The sequence below is a fragment of the Drosophila willistoni genome (genome assembly GCF_018902025.1).
Source record: "Drosophila willistoni isolate 14030-0811.24 chromosome XL unlocalized genomic scaffold, UCI_dwil_1.1 Seg142, whole genome shotgun sequence".
NCBI lineage: Eukaryota > Metazoa > Arthropoda > Insecta > Diptera > Drosophilidae > Drosophila > Drosophila willistoni.
The window spans coordinates 5,548,793-5,570,094 of record NW_025814053.1 but is presented as its reverse complement, the minus strand read 5'-3'; the positions used below and the strand labels follow the sequence as shown (position 1 = coordinate 5,570,094).

The 21,302-nt window shown below is 38.5% G+C and overlaps 1 protein-coding gene across 1 annotated transcript; it reads left to right on the top strand.

Annotated features, from left to right (window-relative positions):
- The first annotated feature begins 448 nt into the window (after positions 1 to 448).
- On the top strand, positions 449 to 13,325 carry LOC6644723 (ionotropic receptor 21a). Its single transcript, XM_047011590.1, has 8 exons — positions 449 to 468; positions 1,768 to 1,823; positions 3,240 to 3,262; positions 10,504 to 10,827; positions 10,892 to 11,173; positions 11,239 to 12,118; positions 12,176 to 12,368; positions 12,431 to 13,325. Exons 1-8 carry the CDS (start codon positions 449 to 451, stop codon positions 13,323 to 13,325), a joined length of 2,673 nt encoding a protein of 890 aa, XP_046867546.1.
- Positions 13,326 to 21,302: the final 7,977 nt, after the last annotated feature.

Here is a 21,302-nt window from a genome sequence, read left to right as displayed (position 1 = left end):
AGGATGAAAGAGGCAGGTACGTGGCTCGGTGTGAGGGCGGAAAGGGGAGGGTGGTTGTGAGTGCGGTTTGGGCCAATGAGTGCCTGGAATTGGAGGTTCGTGACGGCTGACGAACGGGTCTCTATAAATAACTAATAACCAAATAATTGACTTGACAACTGAATGCAACTGAATCCATGCAAAATGCATGCACATGACCCCAAGAGATATGGCATGGAATTTTAAGTAAGATCCCATATCATATGATCCACTTACCAAAACTACATACTTGTTAAATTTTTGTCAAATTTTCAGGATTAACAATAATCGATTTATATTCCTTATAGCCAAATGTTTGCTTGTTGTTGTCTCTCTTTCTCTGCTTCGGCAAAAACCCACAGAGAATCTGCCATGGATCCCACCGACTAAACGTGACGAAGAGAATAAAAAGGTGGGTTTTAGGATCCTAATGGGATCTGTAATCAAGAGGTTAGTAAGAAAAAAAAGTGCGAAATTGAGAGCAATGTGAAGAGAGTTCTCTATGTGCCTATGTAGCCGACATTCCAAACTTCTTCTATATATAATTCTAATGTCTTCTTAAACAAACCTACTTTTAAGATAACGTTTTAAAATGAAAAGAAAGAAGTCAATTTGATCATTTTGGCATGGCTGGTTATGCTTTCCCAGTCTTTAACCTTTCGTGTGTTTCTTTCTTCTATTTTTGTTAAGCTAATTTGTTTTTATTGTGTTTGAATTGCGGCCATTGAAACGGCTAAAAGTGTTTAAGAGGAAAGTTCCACGTAAAGCTCTTTGCAAAGCTTTTCCCACAGAGACCTCTGGAGTATATGTATACACATGTAATTTGTAAAATCGAGGGATATGGGGAATATGGGGATATTTCCCAAGTGGCAGTTATCACTTGTTAAGTTATTAAGTAGTTAGCTCGACCATTCGACTGGCCAGCAGGAGGCAAAAATCATTGAAGCAACTCTCACGGACGACAATCATTTTACGGCGTTCAGCATTAATTACACTTATTTGGGTAAAAAAAAAAATCAAAACAGAAACATTCAGTTCACCGAAGTTACAATACCCTTGATGAGTTTCTTCAACTTTCGCTATGCAAATAGAAATCAGAATTCATGAAAATGCAAGAAATTCCTCTCCAAGGCAAAAAAAAATATTATGTATGATCATCGTGTCTTTGAACAAAGTATCCTGCGACTGTCCATTTGCTATGGACAACTTTCGAACCATTTCATAGATTGCCTCTTCAAACACTAGAAACCTGAATGTTGTCAGTCAATTTCTATTACGTACTTATGTACATATTATGTCATGAAATTATATAAATTTTATACCCTTTTAGCAGAGTATCCAAACTGATAGTTAAGCATAATAAGGACACGCTTGCCATATGAATCTCCCAGACTGGTTACCTTGTTCATTGGCATACAATCCAATATACAAACATATATACTTACATTTATCCATTTAAATCGAAACTGAAATTGTAAAAAATTGTATTAAAAATAATTACATTTAATGGCAGCTGATCGCCCGCATGAAATATTCACAAGCTCATATTCATTTGTTTTTATTAACAGAAATGCGTGTGTGTGTGTATGTTGTAATTACAATCGTGGCACGTGCCCAGCCACATGGAAAACGATGAACATTGCAGACACAGTTGCCCACTTGCACACTTGCAGTTGCAATTTTCCGATAGCGATGCCGATTTTCATTGCTTAAAATGGTTAACATATACATATAAACACGTATAACCAGTAGCAGAAGGTGGGCTTTAACCCCATTTTCATGGTTTTGCATAATTAATCCAATTTGTTGAACATAAACCTGTACAAGTAGATATATCTACATACATATCCATATACCTGCATCTTCTCTTACTTCTTCTCCAGAAACAGCAACAATCATAATTGTGAATTTATTGTACACAGAGTTGAAGTTGCTTGCCAATAAAAAATGTTGCGTATACGCGCCATGTGCCAATGTCAAGCAAATGGTCAATTATGAAATGTAAGCAGAAATCGCATTAAGTCCTTGCCGAGGAGGGCAAGAGGAGGAAGAGTGTGTAGTCATCGTAGAACGTTTCGCCTCTTTCTGAATATTGGGATATTTTGTCCTTAAATTTCCCCTTTACAAACTCAACCAAAATTGGCAAGGGAGCTTTTATTTCATGTCCCAATACAACTTGCTCGAAAATATTCGACCCAATAAACATCGAATGTCATGAAGTAATCGAATGTTAAAATCAAATATCAAGCAGGGATTATCTTTAAGCTATTGAATAAGCATGTCAAAAGCTTTTGCTATTGAAAGTGAATCAATATTGAAATGAATCGATTGAAAGTGGCCAAATCAATACTTGCTGAAAATGTTTATTGCTTGGCCATAATGTTAATATCATAATAATGCCAACAAAATACAATCATATCAAATATCCACAAAAATATAGAATTGTTTATCTTTAGAAATGAACTAGGCAAATATATACGTATACTTTACTTGCAAATGATAGAGTGATGCATGAGTGATTGAAATCGACATTTGAGTCAAGTCATTAGCATGGTTGGCATTGTGGACTTGAATGAAATCATCAAATGCTTCGACATGAGTTTCCAAAACTTAATCAGCCAAAGTTTTAAATATTTTCATGCACCTCTCAAATAGATCTCATATTGCTTTTCATATGGTTGATAGGTTAAAAAATATAAAATACGACATCTTGACATATTTATTTAAAACTGATTCATTTATAATCATGAATAGATATATGGATAAGCAAGCTACCTCGATCTTCGAATTTTCCATTCTCATTTAAATAGTTGAAAATTGTTGTCCTTATCGTGTTATATTTTATGGTTTCTAAAATCGTTGTTTTTGAATTTAAGATTTAGGTTCGGCGCCACAAAATAATTTTTAGCTCCAGTGAAAAAGGTTTATCTTTTAGTTTTTGTTATGTAACTGCGGAAATGTTTCTTTGTTTAATTTGAATATCTTTTCTAAAAAGAAGACTATTTCATAGGAAGCAGAATGAAATGCTGGTAAATTTGCTAATTTTAAAAGTTTTCACTTTCGGAAATATTAACAGTTAAGTATTTGACAAAGGATATACCCTTCCTACGACCAAACAGTCTGCTATTCCATTTGTACACATTGTCATTTACTGCCTACTACCTAGAGAGGTTAAGAATCTCAAATTGTATAGCAAATATCATTCTTAAGGGAACGACAAGCTCATAACATTTTTGGGCAACAAGTCGCTTTTCTGCCATAATCATATCATCTCATTATGGTCGCTGTTCAAAGTGGAATACATGGTATACAAGGCGAAATATAAGAGAAGTGATGTAACTAAGAGATTGCCTTGGTCAGGATTCTGCGCACACTTTGCTGTTAAAATTATGTAAGCGATTGTGTTATACAAAGAGTTATCCTTTCTATAGCCAATTCAAGAACCCAAACATCAAACATAAAACGCGACAAAAGATATAAAATTCTCTTTGAAATAATGCGCAAACGTAAGCAAATTGCAGAGACAAAGAGACAGAGGCTAATAGCAGCGGATTCCCAACGAATTCAAAATTCCAATGTTGATAACATTTTCTTGCAATTTTCCAAAATATATAACGGTCAGCAATTCAAATGAGGCAAATAATTGTCAACACATTGGTTAAATGTATGAAAATAAACAAACTCTTTTTGGTTTGTTTTTTAAGTCTTTGAATTTTTCTTAAGAATACATAGAAAATTTGTATCTTACCCTTTGTTTAAAATGGAAATTCGGCTTTCTGCTAATCACAATAAATCTCAATTACCAGACTGGACCAAAAGGGATAACAAATCATTTGGCAATGCAAATGTAATAGCCCGCAGTGCGAAGGGCAGTGCGGAAGAGAGGCGGCTAGAAAGAGGAGATAATAGCAACAACAAAATGAAAAGTGTTGAATGGTGAACCGGAGAGGAGTGGTAAGTTAACAGTGCGGAGGGAATGTTGGGGTGAGAAGAGGAAGAGAGTAAGCAAAAGTGTCCGCTTTTTGTGTCACATAACACATTTTGTGCCTTCCGGCCTTAACGTCTTGATATAGGAATGGCAACAACGACAACGACAACAACAACAGCAACACCAGTAACAAAAACAAAATAAAATGAAAAAAATTATTTCATAGACTTGATTCGCTCAAATGACGACTTTCGGATACCCTTCAGAGCCATTACAAACTTAATGACCTCGAGATCACCAATAACATTTTGGCATCGGGGTCACCAAATTATTAAGGCGAGAAATACAAAAGGCTGACATCGGGGTCACCAATTTAGTGTTTAAATGATTGCTTAGCAAATAAAATGATGTCTTGGCAATATTTTCACACAATAAATTAATAAAGCCCTAAAGATTTTAGATCAATTGGATCATAAATACATATATACATACGTACATATATGCTTATTAGAGTGAAAATCGTCTTGATATACCCTTTTGCTCTATAGATATACTAGATATAAAAAACGGACAATCATCCATTTGCAGTCAGCACGTCGCGCGACTTTCTTGCTCTCTTACTCTATATTCCTGCCTCCCTTTGCGAGCGTTATCAACCTTGGGATGGGAGTCCTTCCCATCTGGTCGCTTGCTGGATGGCTCGGCCGCCTCCTTGCCTCTGTCTACTAAGCACATTTTCGCCTTTTAATTTCGCACTTGGGTCATTTTGTTGTTTTTGTTTGGTGTGGATTATAAGACCACTTCATATTCATGCAACTAACAACCGACCCAGCCGACAGCCCAGACAGTGGGGGCGGGTAGACTGTAAATGGGTAGCGGGGTAGGCATAAAAACCAACAGCTGCCTTTTGTATTTAGCCACAAAGAAACAACAAAAAAAACAACAAAAAAAAGAGGCAGAGCAAGTTGACCAACAAGAGGATAGGCAAAAGGTTTCCACAAAACTCCCACCGCAAATGTCTGCAGCAGAGCAAAGGAAAAGGAAATAAAATATATATGTGTATTGTATATATGGTGGGGGGAGGTTGGGGGCAGGGAGGAAATGAGAAGAAAAACACAAAAGTAACAACTTAATTTTTTGCTAGCTTTTCCTTGTTGCTCTTTTTGGCCCCTTTTCCGCACTTCTTCTTTTTTTTTAGACGGAACCCTTTGGAATTTTAAATTCGAGTCCATCAATCAGCTGTGTGTGTTTCTCTCTCTTTGTCTCTCTCTCTCTCTGTCCTTCATTGGCATCGTCTGTGGAAGTTTAGTAGACTGAAACAGTTTAAACTGACCTAAGCTGACCTGCAACTGCGAACTGTGACCTGCAAATAATGATGATGATACAAACATGTGAGCAATGACACTTGAACAGAATCGATAAGATTGCAATGAAGAAAATCCCTGGGCATGGCTAATAAAAAGTTAAAAACGAGTTAAATTAGCGAATGCGAAAAAGAAGTCTACCAAAAAGATGGACCTCAGCTGACTTCAACTTGTAAGCCAGATAATGATGGGATCCTAGACATAAATTTCAATGTGAATCCTTTTTGTTCTCTCTTTCACTTACCACTTGTCACTTTTTTTACCCTTTCCCAAAGAAAATTAGCAACGCAAAAATATATTCTTATTCTGGTGGAATGACCTTTACCTTTGAACTTTAACAGTATCTGAATAAAACTCAACAGATTAACTCGAGATTCTTCTATAAACAAAATTACTTTCACATACCTAGATAGAAGTAAAGGAAAGTCGCAGATCTGTGGTATATATCTTTTCCTTTGAAATCATTTATCGAATGGATGTACACAATACTTTATGGGTGATCATGGAAACATTTGGAACGAGAATCTATCTCAGGAACAAAATAAGATAATTCCGTTTATCTGTTTGCCAATTTTGTAGGCCAGATTTCACTTGGCTTTTGTGTCTTTGACTTAATGCGGGCAGGGCGCAGCTGGTTCATTCCTGCCACTTACTTTTCCTTACATTCCTTTTCCTGTTTCATTATTTCCTTCTTGTTTTTACCCTTTTTAAGTTTTTTTTTTCTGCGCGAGTATTTTGATAATTTGTTGACCGTCACATTTTCCGCAAATTTTGCTTGGCGACGTTTCGACCAAGCGACCGACCCTAAGCCAAAGGGAAAGTAAGAGATGTCTTAACATTTCTTAGCAGACTTTATGGCCAATGCCGCGGCGCTGGTGCACTTTATTTTTGCTCCCCCACCACGCCCCCCTAGCCCTAACCCCCTGACCTTTCCTAGTAATTTGCCACTCTCTTCCATCGCCAGCGCCTCCCCCACCCACAATCAGACAGACTGTCTCTTTTGCTCTCACATGCATTATTTATTTATAGGCACTTGCTGGCTCTATCTAACTGGCGCGTCTTGCGGGGCCATTGTCTATTTTTCGTTTGTCTGTTTTCTGTTCTCAGTTTTTGTCTGTTCTTGTTTGTTGTTGCTTCTCATCTCGTTGTTTTGTTTTGTTTTAATTAAAACTGTTGACCGCCGAAACTGAAACGGAAACCCAAGTCCAATTCCAAGGACCAACCCGAAACCCATCTAAACCGCTGCTGCTGCCATCATCATCGTCATCATCATCATCATCATCAGCATCATCATCATTATCATCGTCATCTGTGCTTTTTCGTCTTTTACTTTTCTGCCATGGAGAAACCTTTCTTTGGCGGGCAACAAGCAGCGCATGTCTGTGCATTAATGTGGCTTATAATCAAGATTCGGTGAACAAACCTAAACAACAAAAATAAATACTCCACACTCATTCCAACGACTTGGAGATACCCTATATCTGGTAGACGCACGGAAAATCCTTAAGTGCAGACCCTAAAAATTTCCATTGAGATTTGAAGTTGTAGTTGTGGTTTATACGTACTTGCCCATCGAAATGTAGGGTATCAAATTGTTGCTATTGCTCTCTATTGTTAATGCTATTGTTTGCTTAGTTTGGTCAGTAGTCGCCACATCAAAGAGCCACCAGTTCCATTCAGTTTGGCCATCGATTGTGGTCGCATTTTGTTTATGTTGTATTTCATTTCGTTTTCTCATCCTTATTCATTTTCCTTTTTTTCGCATTTTTTGTTTTTGTATTTTGTGGTTTTAAATATTGGAGACACCAAAAGATTTTGCCAAAAAAAAAAACAAACAACTTTTTATCAAACTGTATAATATTTCTAGAGATATAATATAGAATGAGTTAGACTAGAAACAGCCGATATTATGTAGACAGTTGGATAAAAACATAAGAAAGTAAGATAATCTAACGTTTTAAAGGAATCTTTAGATCATAAGTGTTTTAATGTTAATATACTTAATTATATTAAAATAATTAAATTAAGCTCAAACCAATTAAAAGATTGTAACTGTTCAAAGGGCCTAATACTAATTAGATACTAATTAGAATTGATAACTAAACAGTTATAAAACAGTTAAACCCTCACTGCATAAGTTTTCAAAGACTTTTCATTGGCTGAATAAAACTTTTTGGGGTGAAATCACAACAAAAGACTATTCCTAAGGTATATCATCATATGGTGGAAATTGCGTTGGGCAATTAATTAAACAATTGAATGGAAATTGACTTTCTGGCTTCCATTCACAGTGCCTGGTTACCATTTTGTTTCTGAATTTTCCCTCTTTTGGTTTCCCTTGAGTTTTTCTTCTCCTTTTCTATTCATTTGAACAGGCCAGAGTAGGTAGTGAAAATAAACGAAAAATTTGCGCGGTTTCATTTGTTTTCTAATCTAAATTTATGTTTATGAGCTATGGTTTCCCTTTCTTTCTTGCTATCTCGCTCTCTCACAGTTTTTCCCTCTTAATTAATGATTTTTTTTTTTTTTTGTTCTTGTTGTTGTTGTTTTAGTTGTTGTGTTGTTTATGGCTTTTTTGTTGGTTTTGGTTTTTGTGGAAAGTTGATGCACAGCAAACAGCCGGGCTATTAATATTTAAGCGGCCTCCAAAAATTAATTTCGTAGGCTTAGATTAGTTTTGCCTTACCTCTTTTTCCCCCTCCCAAAGTTGGTTGTAGAGCAGACGGTTTGAGCTAAGTTCTTATTGATAGATGTGGGCAAGGAATAACCAGCCGGAGGTTGAGACTTCGATGGTGTTGCATATGGAACTTAAATATGAATTTCAGGGCATAAAAAATACACATACACGTACACACACACACACACACACACACACAGGCAGAAGCGAACAAAAAATTGTACAAATCATTCCACTTTGGCAAATGGAAAAGGTCAATATTTTTACATGCTCTCTACACTTTTGTTACCCTGCAATGAAAATCTATTTTTAGCAATGGGTATATAAAAATGCCTCAAAGATTAACTTTTGTTTGTAATTTCATAACAAAATATTTACCAATTTTATAATTTGGAAAGAAATCACACAAATGAAGAAGAGACTTACAAAAACAAAAAAACGTTGCATACTTTTTCGCTTCTTAAGCTAAAGTCATAAGATTGAGAGGAAAAACAATGATTTTGTCATAAAAAACATCTCCCCGAACATATGAAGCACTTTTACATGTAAATCTATATCAATTTATTGGGCGAAATCGATAACATGCCTTAGGTTATCACAGGGTATTGCTTAGGTCGTAGCCTCAATATAAAGGTGAATACATTTCTTTTTTGTTTTTGATGTTGTTGTTGCCGCTGCTGTTGCAGTGTTTGAATGTATGTGTATGTAACTGTATCTGTGTGTATATGTATGCTAGTGTGCTTTTTGTTGTTGTTTTTAGCCCACAGAAGAGCACTAAAATAAAAATACGTAGAGAGAGAGAGAGACAGAGAGAGCAAATGTCCTTTGTGGACCAAATAGCAGAACGAGATGGAGACGAACGACAGCAGCAACAACAACAAGAACAACAACAATAAGTGGTAGAAAGAGGGACAGCAATAGCAACAAGAAGAAAAAAATTTCATTTATTATTAAAATCACTTTCGTTGCAATGAGGATTCCAAATGTCCTATTCCTATCATTTCGTTTCTTTTTATTGGTATGCGTGTGTATCTATCTCTCGCTTTCTCACTCTGTGTGTGTGTGTGTGTGTTTGTGTCCTGACGAGAATTGTCTTGAACTAGCCAAGCATATGGCCATGTGTAATGGTTAGCTCCTCTCTCTCTATCGCACTCTGTCTCTATTCCTAGACGATATCCTTCACATTTAAAGTTCCTGCCTGAGTGCTCGCTGACTCGTCATCAGTTCTCTAGAGTTCTTGCTATGCTTGTTGTTGCTGGGTTAACAAGTGTCATATGTGGTTGTGCCTTTACCATCTTCTGTCCATCCATCCATCCATCCATCCATCCATCCATCCATCCATCCAGTTGCTATCCAGCTATCCCGCCCTCTCTCTCTCTGTCTCACACCGCACCTCACCTCTCCTCACCTGTCTTTTTATCTGTGTATCTGTCTGTGGTAATGGGCAGAACTTCCACTTCTTCCACCTGCTTGTTGCGTTTCGCTCGACCGACTTTTGCCTCCATCCATCCACCTTAAGGTTTAGCTTTGTCAGGTGTGTCTACATATTCTCTAGATTTAACTCAAGTGTTCTTTAGAGATTTTGTAGCCGCTTTAAAACGGTTCCCCTCCTCCTGCTTCTCATCCCATCCTCACTCATACTCTGCGCAAATTGTCAAACGAAAGTGCAAATAAAATCTAATGGCAAAATCATTGCAAAAAGAAAGAAAATACGTAAACTTACGTTTTGTACGTATAGAAAGGTGACTAAATGTGTGTGTGTGCGTGTGTGTGTGTGTGTGTGTGTGTAGGGGCGTAGAATGCGGCACTGTGGTAATGTCCTTGGGCTTGTCATTTTGGTTTGTCGCACCCGCGTGAATTTGTTTTTATTTGAAAACATTGCATTTTATTGGTGGTTGGGTTGGTTGATCGGCAGTTTTCGTTACCATCAAATGTTGCCAAACGTGTAACAGAACTGGCCAAGAGAGGGAGAGAGATGGCACACTCTGATAGTCAGCAGTAATTTAATGACTAAAAGCGAGTCCTTCCCTCTGACCATGAGTGTCGTTTAATACAGAGACCTAAATACAAATTACTATATGTATTTCGTTTCACAAAACTAGGCGTATCTTTTATTTAGTCTACTATAATTTTGCTTATGTCAGATTTCAATCATTTCATTGCTTTAATTATATTTTCAATTGTTGCTCGAATGGATTCAAACTGTATTAAATTTCCTATTCATTAATTTCATCGAGTTGCAGGTGTCACAATTAATTTCATGGAATGACCAACCAATATCTATAATTTGTTTCGAGGTGATGAACCCTAGCGTGCATCCTACAATTCTCTTGTTTGCCACCTACTTCCCTTCCATTTTATCTCTACCTCCCTCCCACGGGCGACTGTATATAAAGCGGTGTAACTTTGTGAAAAGGGCTTAGAGTCATAGTCAGCCCATGATGGGAACAACATTATTGGCATTTGGTTTTGTTTTATTTCTTGTTCACTTCACATCGGGCCACAGTTCGGATGAGCCATTGGATAGAAAATGTGTGAGCCGCCGTCTCATTGACCGTTATGGCTTAAACGAGCAGCTATATGGCAGGAAGAATTGCCTGAGTGAAAGTAGACGCCATAAGCGACGCATTGATGCCACTTTTTATGGCAATCCAAAGCCACGATCGCAACTTCTGGCCGATCAATTTCATGTGAATAATTTGAATTACGATCAGACCAATTCTTTGGTTGCTTTGGTTAATCAAATAGCCGCTGATTACTTGGCCAAGTGTCCGCCTGTTATTTATTATGATAGTTTTGTTGAAAAATCGGATGGTCTAATATTGGAGAATCTTTTTAAGGTGACAACCAATTCCCATTGTTAAGACATCTTGATTACTCGACTGACTTATTGAGTGATTTCAGACCCTTCCCATTACGTTTTATCATGGCGAGATTAATTCTCGCTATGAGGCTAAGAATACACATTTCACCCGGCATATTGATAGCAATTGCAAGAGTTATATATTGTTTCTATCGGATCCATTGATGACGCGAAAGATTTTGGGACCACAGACCGAGAGTCGTGTTGTCTTGGTATCGCGTTCGACCCAATGGAAATTGAGAGATTTTCTTATCTCGGAGTTGTCATCGAATATTGTCAATCTCTTGGTCATTGGAGAGTCTCTGATGACTGATACTGTGAGGGTGAGTATGGAGTAATTCCTTTCCGATTCGAATAATTCGAATGTTGTTTTTTTTTTTACCAAAAGGAACGCCCTTATGTTCTATACACGCATAAACTTTACGCTGATGGCCTGGGCTCGAATGTTCCGGTTGTTCTCACCAGCTGGATGAAGGGTGGTCTATCGAGACCACATATCAACTTGTTTCCACCAAAATTTCAGGCCGGTTTCGCTGGACATCGATTTCAGGTGTCGGCATCAAATCAACCGCCCTTTATCTTTCGCATACACAGCATCGATTCGTCGGGCATGAGTCAATTGCGTTGGGATGGCATCGAGTATCGCTTACTCAGTTTGATTGGCAAACGATTGAACTTCTCACTGGATATCACCGAGACGGCAAAGGAAATGCACACACACGGCGTTGTTAACAATATACAAAGACAAATTGAACTGAAGGCCGTGGATATTGGTATGTCGGGCATATTCATTACGGAGGAACGTTTACGGGAAACAGAGATGTCGGTGGGACATTCAAAAGATTGCGCTGCCTTCATAACGCTGGCATCGAAGGCATTACCCAAATATCGTGCCATTATGGGTCCATTTCAATGGACCGTGTGGGTAGCCCTAATCTGTGTCTATTTGGGTGGCATATTCCCCATAGTCTTTACAGATCGTTTAACTCTTAGCCATCTGATGGGCAATTGGGGTGAAATGGAGAATATGTTTTGGTATGTCTTTGGCATGTTCACAAATGCCTTCACCTTTACGGGTAAATACTCATGGAGTAATACAAAGAAAGTGTCGACACGTCTACTGATCGGTGCTTATTGGTTATTTACCATAATTATAACATCATGTTATACTGGTTCGATAATTGCTTTTGTCACACTGCCAGCATTTCCCGATACAGTGGACTCGGTGCTTGATCTACTTGGCTTATTCTATCGTGTGGGTACATTAGGTAAGTGTAACACACACACACACACACATCTATATTATCTTTATTGACTCTTGAAAGATAATGGTGGCTGGGAGAATTGGTTTCAAAACTCCACCCATGTACCCACTGTAAAATTGTATAAGAAAATGGAATTTGTTAGCTCTATCGATGAGGGCATTGGTAATGTTACGCAAAGTTTCTTTTGGAACTACGCCTTTCTCGGCTCCAAGGCACAATTGGAGTATTTGGTTCAATCGAATTTCTCCGATGAGTAAGCAATGATCTTAATCATTGATCATAAAGTACAATAAATCACTGTCTCTTATTTTCTAGAAACATTTCACGTCGTTCGGCCTTGCATTTGAGTGAAGAATGTTTTGCTCTCTTTCAAATTGGTTTTCTTTATCCACGTGAATCCGTATATAAACGTAAAATCGACTCAATGATTCTCCTGGCCCAACAGAGTGGCCTAATGGCAAAAATCGGCAATGAGGTTAGCTGGGCCATGCAGCGTTCGTCTTCGGGTCGCCTCCTCCAGGCCAGTTCGTCCAGTTCACTACGCGAAATTATACAAGAGGAACGTCAATTGACCACAGCCGATACCGAGGGCATGTTTCTATTGATGGCATTGGGCTATTTCCTCGGCGGTGTCGCCTTGGTATCCGAAATCGTTGGTGGCATCACGAATAAGTGTCGTCAAATTATCAAACGTTCACGTAAATCAGCCGCAAGTAGCTTATCCTCGCGGCATAGTTCATCGAAAGACTTGGAACGCACCTCGGCCGAGCAATTGGCCCACGATGAAAGAAAGCTGGCACGTCGCGAGGCCGCCGATGAGGGCCAACGCATGGGTTTCGGCATGAGAGAATTCAATTTGACACGAACAACATTGCGAGAGTTGTATGGAAATGTAAATAGATCGGATCAAAGCTCAAATCAGCCATTGGAAAATCTAAAGAATCATCATGGCACCCACAAACACACAAGTCCATTGAATTCGGATGTCCATGAAGCACTCGATGGTCTTGATGAATTTATAGCTCAGATCGAAATGACAGATGATAAACAATCTGCAGACCAAGAACATAGCAATTGTGACCATTTTGGACCATCGTTGGACCACGACGAGGAAGTAGAAAAAGAAGCTGATGATCTACCCGATCCTTTTGGGGATCTAAGCAATTTCCGTTTGTATAATATTCAGGAAAGCAATTCATCGCAGGAATAACCACAAAATTAGCAAATTCTTTAGTTTATGAAATAATTTCAAACATCGTCAAAGCCAAATTGGTAAAGCTGATCCAGAAAATACTTAAGAAGATAGTGTTGAAGATGAGAGCAGGTGATTTTTATTTATATTTGTATTGACTTTTTTTCCAGTAAACATTCTTTATGGCCAATTTGATTGATCAATTGTGTAAATGATGATTATTTTTTGTTTTTGATTAATATTGACTTTAAGTTGAATTGAAATTGTTTGCCATTTTTGATTGAAATTTGATTTATTTCATATTCTCACGGACAGGAACATTTCTTTTTTTCTTATTGAATCAAGAATACTGTTGGAAGTCATGGTTAATAATAAATTGTATTAGCTTTCATCTTCATTACATTTGCTTCATCTTGGTTTTTGTCTTGTTCGTTTTGCCTCTCTACTTCTGTCAGAGTTTAGTATAAGAATGGGAATGACGAGCATAAGGATGCGGATGACGACTATGTTGTTGTTGTTGCTGTTGTTGTTGTTGTTGGTGTATTTGCTGCTGCTGCTGCTGCTGTAATCGTTGAGAGCGCGCACATCATTTCACGCGGAAATCAAAGACGTTTCCTTATTTTTCTTAAGTTTAAATTGCAGGAAATTACTTTCCAGTGCCAGTTTCCCTCCTGACAGACCCGCTTTCCTCTTTCTCTCTCTCTCTCATCCTCTCTCCTCTATTGCCTTCACTATAGACATCCTTAGAGATCCCGCTATCTCATCTCTTTCTGGCTGTGGGCCACTGCAATCTCACTAATATTAAAACTCAAAAACTTAAAAAAAAATAAAGGTAAACCAAAGGGGGCAAAAAGACCAGGTGGGAGGGGGCAAATAAGTCGTTGCACAGTTAAGAGGGAGATTGTGGAATCCTTGACCACGAAGCAGGAAAATCTTAACTGCTACTTATCGAGTCGCGCCCCCTGAGCATTTCATTTCATTTTGGCGTCTTGGTTGCCACGGAAATTCATCAAAATCATATCAACTCGTTCGCCCGCGTCTCTAACATCCGCATCCGTCTAGCCATCCATCCAGCTGCCATCATCTTACCGTGGAAAGATTGCGGTTTATCATTCGCGAGTTATAGCCCCACCGCAGTAACAAAAACAACACTTTGAGAAATTGTTTAAATCGACTTGAGAATTACCCTCGAATGAGAACAGAGAACAAGAATTAAAGACAAAATCAAAGAAAATGCAATGAGAATATATCAAGGAAGAAGAAAGAAAGTTTACAACAGAAACAATAGAACAATAAACAGAGAAAAAAAAAATCTAGGTTATCCAAATTTAGTTTAGGCCATTTGAACTGTTAAAGGATATCCCCAAGTGATTGGAGTTATAATATTTTTAGCAAACTCTTCGACTGGTGTCATGGTTACAGGGTATATAAAACTTTCCACTTTCCGTGGACCTACCGACGTTTGCATGTTTTTCTTACACGATTCTTGTTGTTGATGCCTCCGACTGCTGCTGCCAGTGGCACTCGAGCAATATTTGATTTTCTTCTTTGATGCCATTAGTTTTCCCTCGTATTTCTTTTCTTTTTTTTATGTGTTTTTTGTATTTTTTGAGTGGGCCTCGTCTCTATCCGCTTCCTGGCGAATCGCGCACACTTGTAGATAAACTTTTGTAAATGAAATTGCAAAAGAAATATATGTAGCTGGTTGGGGGCTTTTTCTTCGGTCCACTCAGGCAGCTGAAGCAGATAATGCGTTTTGCGACTGCACTGCAACTGTATTGCAGTTGTATCTACCGTTTCGTGCCGTATCCTGCCCGTTCTAACTTCGCAACTCGATTGCCTGGTACTTAGAGACGATTCGAGAGTAATCAAAGCTTGAGCTTGTCTACTCATCCGCCACTCAGAAGACATCGAATTGACAGGCACCTGGTGAACACCGTGTATTTGTTACTCCATTCAATTCCTCAGTCCCTCTGCAATTTCTTACGCCCACTGCATTTATATAAGTTACAATAACACAATAAGACGATTACTAAGAAAAACATATTGCATAGAGAGACTTTAATCAAGATTCATTCATCTAATAAAAGAGGGTTCGAAAAGAGCGCAAAAAAGTATGGAAAAGTATCTACACCGAAACTCACATATTTTTAATTCTAAAGTAAGGAATCTGGTTACGATTCTTCACCTATAATCAACTGATATCTCAAATGCATAGAATTATATGTATGTATATTGAATTTATAAAGACTAAAACTACAGATAACAGAAGCAATTTCAAGTAATATCAGTAACCGTTATGATATATTAACCGTTATATGTATATTTGACATCTTATGTTCAATCGAATTGAATCGAAAAAAAACGACAAAAACAATATTCACCCATCTTTAATACTTCTACATACATATGTCCATGTCCCAACCATACACATCCACATTAGCACGCACACACAAACACACACACACAGACACTCACACACCCACACATGGAAGAGCGCAATCTCAGTTGCATTTTAATTACCGAATCAAAAATCACAGAAGCGGAAATACTTATGAATTTCTTATGAGCATACAAAAAGTAGCAGTCGAATCAGAAGAACTAGCAATAGAAGTAGAAGGAGAAACAGCAAAAACATTGAAGAAATAGAAGAAGAATGCGCCGACGATAATATGAAAAAAAAAAAAAGGAAGAAAAAACACATGAAGGAGCAACAAGATGTAACACAGTAGAGTGGAGCAATGGGAGCAGAAGGAGCAGCTGCTGCTCAGTTGTAGTTAGTAATGTTGCTTCAGCTCCTACTGGATGGGTTGCTTAAATAGTTCTAGATCTCAATAGATCTAATGGTACACCTAAACGATTCAAAAGCGAGCCAAGCGACGAAATATGAAAATAGAAAAGAAAACAAGTTTTAAATTCGTTTGCCGATTATGTAAGTTCAAAGGTAAATCTAGGTTAAGTATGTATTTTAAAACTTCAGAAAATCACCTTGTTAGGCAACTGAGACAGTCAGACAAATTGGTTTAACACACACACATGCACACACGCACACTCACCCACTGTGTTTGTGTCTGAGCCACACTCGTTCGGTCTCTCTGTGTGTATGTGTGAGTGTCCCTACTTGTAGGTGCATATATAACGAGAGATATTTAATTCAAGTGCGGGCGTTTTGGGCCTGCCTTTTTATATACATATCCTGATTCCCTCGGGAATCAACGGGTTAAAAGGGTATATTGAAGACTTTATGATGTCTGCAACAGTTCAAGAACAATTTGATAGATCTGAACGTATTGAAATCTCTTATAAAGGGTATACGAAAGTCGTTTAGCTTAGACTGCAAAAAGAATTTTTCGGCATTGTGATTGTGGTGTATTCTGGTTATGTGCAGCTGCTCATCTTCTCTCTTACTCCGACACATTCTTTCTAGCTCTTTCTCTCTCTCTCTCTCTCTCTCACACTCACACTCTCTCTCTTTTTTGCCCTTTTTTGAGTTTTGCGGTTGCACTTCACTAAAAAATGATATACTTCTCTGACATTGCTTGGTTCTGTCTCGGTTTTGTCTCACTTCTGTTTGTCTGTCTGTCTATTTGTCGATGTGTGTGTGTGTGTGTGTGTCTGTGTATCTCTGATGATGTTCACACTTGTGGCCATTAGAGTGGAACTTATTTGGTTTGCTGCCAAACTCTTACACTACTCATAGTGCCATTGAAATACATATGTATCTTGTTCTATATATGTATATTCGTTTGTGCCTGTGGTTGCTACCAACTTCTGTCAGTTCGTCAATTGTCTTTTGACTATGCAGCTCTTAAGTATCGTTGAGATATCTTTCCTCTTGCCTACACACACACACACACACACACCACAGCACCTCTCACTCATACCACTCTTCCTATCTATCTGTCTGTCGGTCTGTCGCTTTGTCTGCATGTCGTTCTGTCTAGATGTCTGGTAATCCTCTTATAAGCTGCTGCGCATACAAATGTGGCAAAACTGGAAGCGAACTTTTTGGCTACTTTTTGACTCCTGATGTTATTGCTGCTACTGCCGCCTCTGCTGCTGGTGGTAATTTGTCTGCACCAAAATGTGTACACATATTTGTACTTAACAATTATTTATTTATGAGGTAAACATCATTCAGATGCAGGCAGCAGCTTTATGAATATATAAATGCCCATACCCCTGCCCCTGCCCTTGCCCTTGCCACTGCCCATGACCATGTCCATGCCCAGCCAAGCCCACATGATGGCCGTTAGATTGGCTCGCTGCCTGGCTGTCTGACTGTCTGTCTGGCCAAATGACCGTTGCAAATTTGATTGCATTTACATATGCAAGATACACAGGGATACAAATTTATCCATTGCCAGCAAGGGACCAAAGCCGAAGGGGTAGCCAGATACGGGGGTGTAGGTGGGGGCTCGGTTTGGAAGCAGAGGTGATAGCGAGTTTCAGACAATCGGGAATTTTTTGCCTGTAATTGCCGCAAAAAGCATCATAATGATTTTTATGTATTGCTTACATTTCCACTTAACAATAAACATTTCGCCCTCATAAGTATGCTATGCTTCTTTTCTCCTCGTCTTCTCTGTTCCTAGCATTAACTTGAGGAAAGTATGTTAAGTCCAAACAAATTTTAGCAATTGTAGCAAATTGAAATGCATTGTGTAATGAAATTATAAAAATATTCGATTTTATTCACAACAAAAACATGTAACAAAATACGCGGGAAAAAATGCATTCAAAATGATTGCAATTAAATTATACCCATTTTTTTATTCCTACTAAAGGTGGCTCTTTCCGTGTGGCCAATTAAAAAACAAATAGTCAATTGACCGACAGATTGAATAATGTAATTTCCAATTAACCTATTACTTCCTTTTTTGATTTTTTTGTTATTTTAATTCGGATATATATTCCTATAAAAATTTGTTCGATTACTCAAGTTGAGCCGCATTTGGAAGCTAATTCGGGGAGGAGATGCAGGGGAAGCATAGCATCCCACCACAAAAAGGTGCTGTTCAAATATTTATGCCAATTTTCGGCGCTTGACTTTTTGCGGTTGCCTTGCAAGAAAATACAATGACTACCAAATGAATGAAACTAAATAAGGAATATGGCGATATACAATAACCGAAGGAGAACCACGAGCAACAGCAGCTACTACTTCTGGCTTGACTGAATAATGCATACGATAGATACAGATACAGACAAGCACAGATATATATACATATACAGACATGCATACATACATAGCTACAAATATAAAAGCCTTTTGTTTCTTCTGTTTACTGTGAAAGCGATGCCAAAACCATGAATTTCTGAATTTAGGCGTTACATTTTGGTAGCTCTCTCGAGTGGCTGCTGTGGGGGCCAAGTGTGGAGAGTGAGGGGTAGTGCTGTTGCCTGGCGTTTTTATTAAATCTTTCGCCCTTTACGAGTAACAGGCATATGGGAGAGGGAAACCCAAACCCATATTGCATATAAGTAGTGCACAATTACACACATTTTTCGTCCCAGTGAGTTTCAATGTCTGTGTCTCTCCTGCGCTGCCTCACGATATGCTCTGTCTGTCTCTCTATATGTGTGTATGTGTCTGTGTGTGTGTGTGTGTGTGGGCCATCAAATATTTATAAACGCGCCAGGGGAAGCCGCCGCCAAGCAATCGCTTCATATTCAATATTCAGTTGTTACGCGTCGCGGCAAGTGCAGCAAATTGCCAATTCACCATGCCAATAAGCCGAATCCAAATGAGCAAAAGCCAAACAGCCCAAATACACACCATATTGTTATATTATCTACCATATACCATACATGTATGTATATGTAACAGTAGAGTCAGGATTCAAACTGAAGCAATTATCCAGGGACCAGCCAATAAAATGCAAGCAATTCCATCCTTCAAAGTCTCCAAGTACCTACACACAACCATACATAGAGTCTAAGCTATATTACTCATCTTGGTTAATCAAAAGTGTTATAAAGAAGTTAGAAAAAAGGGCAGATTCCCAGGGAGATCCAATGAGCCAATGAGATCCTTGCATTCCACTCGTTTGCTCGTTGTGTTTAGTTAAAGATATTTAGCACCTACATCAACATAATTAACAATGAATAAACTCTAATTGCACACACATTTCCTAGCACTTAGGCAATGCCACTCAACTCTGGAGCATCGTTAAATGTTACTTTAAACAAAAAACTGAAAAAAGACTGATACAAATAAAAAAAAAATTGAAAACAAAGAAAAAAAATGAAACTTTTCCTGACCAGTTACGGCACATAAACAAACCGAGGCAAACAAACAGTCTCCCTTCGTCCGGCAAATAAAAAGCACTGAGCGAAAATCGATGTGCATAACAGAGTAGTGATAAAAAAAACAAAAAAAAAAAAACAGCACCTCATACACAGAGAAATAGACATACAAAAACTTGGACCAGTTCACATTAGGCCGGGCTCTCCATCTCACCAAGTGGATTGGTAACGTGATAAAGGGCGCGAGGGGGAAAAATGTCACTGAGAGGAGAGGAGCGTGGGTCGGGTGATGCGGGGGTGAGTGGAAAAAATGCTCGTCCCTTCGAGCAGCGCAAACACTTGGGCACTTGGCACTTGGCACTTTTTGATGTTGTTAGTGGCCATGTTGTCGACGTCGACGTTGTGGATAGGGTCCGGTCTGGATATGGCTTCGATTCGTTGACCGGTCTGCTATGGTCTGGTCCGGGGTCCTCCATTCCTGCAGGTGTCGGTGCCGCGCGCTCGGGACTTGCAAACTATGCACATGGCGGTAAATACTCGAAACGCCACGTGGTCTTCCTGCCAAGCGCGCTTAAATTTACTGCCCTCAGGCATTTTTTGGTGGGTCTTCTACAACCGAAAGATACAGCGCCATCGATAGAGAGAGAGAGAGGGAGACAGGGACAAGGACAGGGACAGTAGGGTCCGCAACATTTCCGAAATGCGACAAAAAAAAAAAAAAAAAAATCAAGCAACCAGAGAAAAAAGCAAACCCCAAAAAGGGAGTCAAACACAAAAAATAGCAAAAGAATCGTAAGGAAAAAGATACGATACAGAGATACATGGACACACTTTTTCTGTCATGTCGAAATGTCCGATTGGAATGAATGAAAGCCAAAATGATGACAAAATTTTACACGGCAGCGAGAATTGGCATGGCTAAAAGTAAAAGGTATTATCAGTCAGCAACAACCAATACATAGACCACGTAGTACAGTCACTTCAAAAGTTGGCAAGTTAAAACCGTTTAAATCGTGATTAGTTTTTTACTGAAATGTAAAAAATCATAAATATTTTAGCTAATTTCTAACCGATTTAATAAAAAGTTTTAACGTATTTTGGCATTTTTGGCAGAATCACAAAGTAATATAGATTATCAAAAGTCCTTTTAACCAGTTAAAATCGTCCACACAATTGTTATACCTATAAGCCTAATAAACCTTTTCTTCCACTCACTCTATAATTGACCTACTTGTTCAGTCTCAAGTGTATAAAAGGGACGGCAAGGCAAGAAAATTATATTATAAACGACTTTTTCACCAAAGCTTTGAAAATAAATTGCTTCGATTCGAGCAAGTCTTCAAGAGTCGCGAACTTCTGGAAGGCTCTTAAAAGTGGTTACTTAATATACTCAGAATTCTCAGGTAAAGAGATCACTGAGGAATTTGTGTGGCCAAGTGACCAAGTGACAAGTAATAAAAGGTCGAAAAAAAAGTCTTTTTCATGAGTAGCTTCAACTTTGGCGATAAATTGTCGTAAGTCCGTGCGATACAAAGTCAAATGCACTTTATTTGCCTGAGTGTGGGACTTCGTGTGTCCTTTAGTGGGTCTGTATGTGTGTGTGTGTGTGTAAGTTGAGTACATGTGATTTCATTTTGCAATATTGCATATTGTGTGTCGCACTTAAATTCAATTAAGCCACAAAGGCAGTTACACAACGCAGAGAGCAACACTCTGCGCTCAGCGCCCCCCGGCAGCCATCCCAAA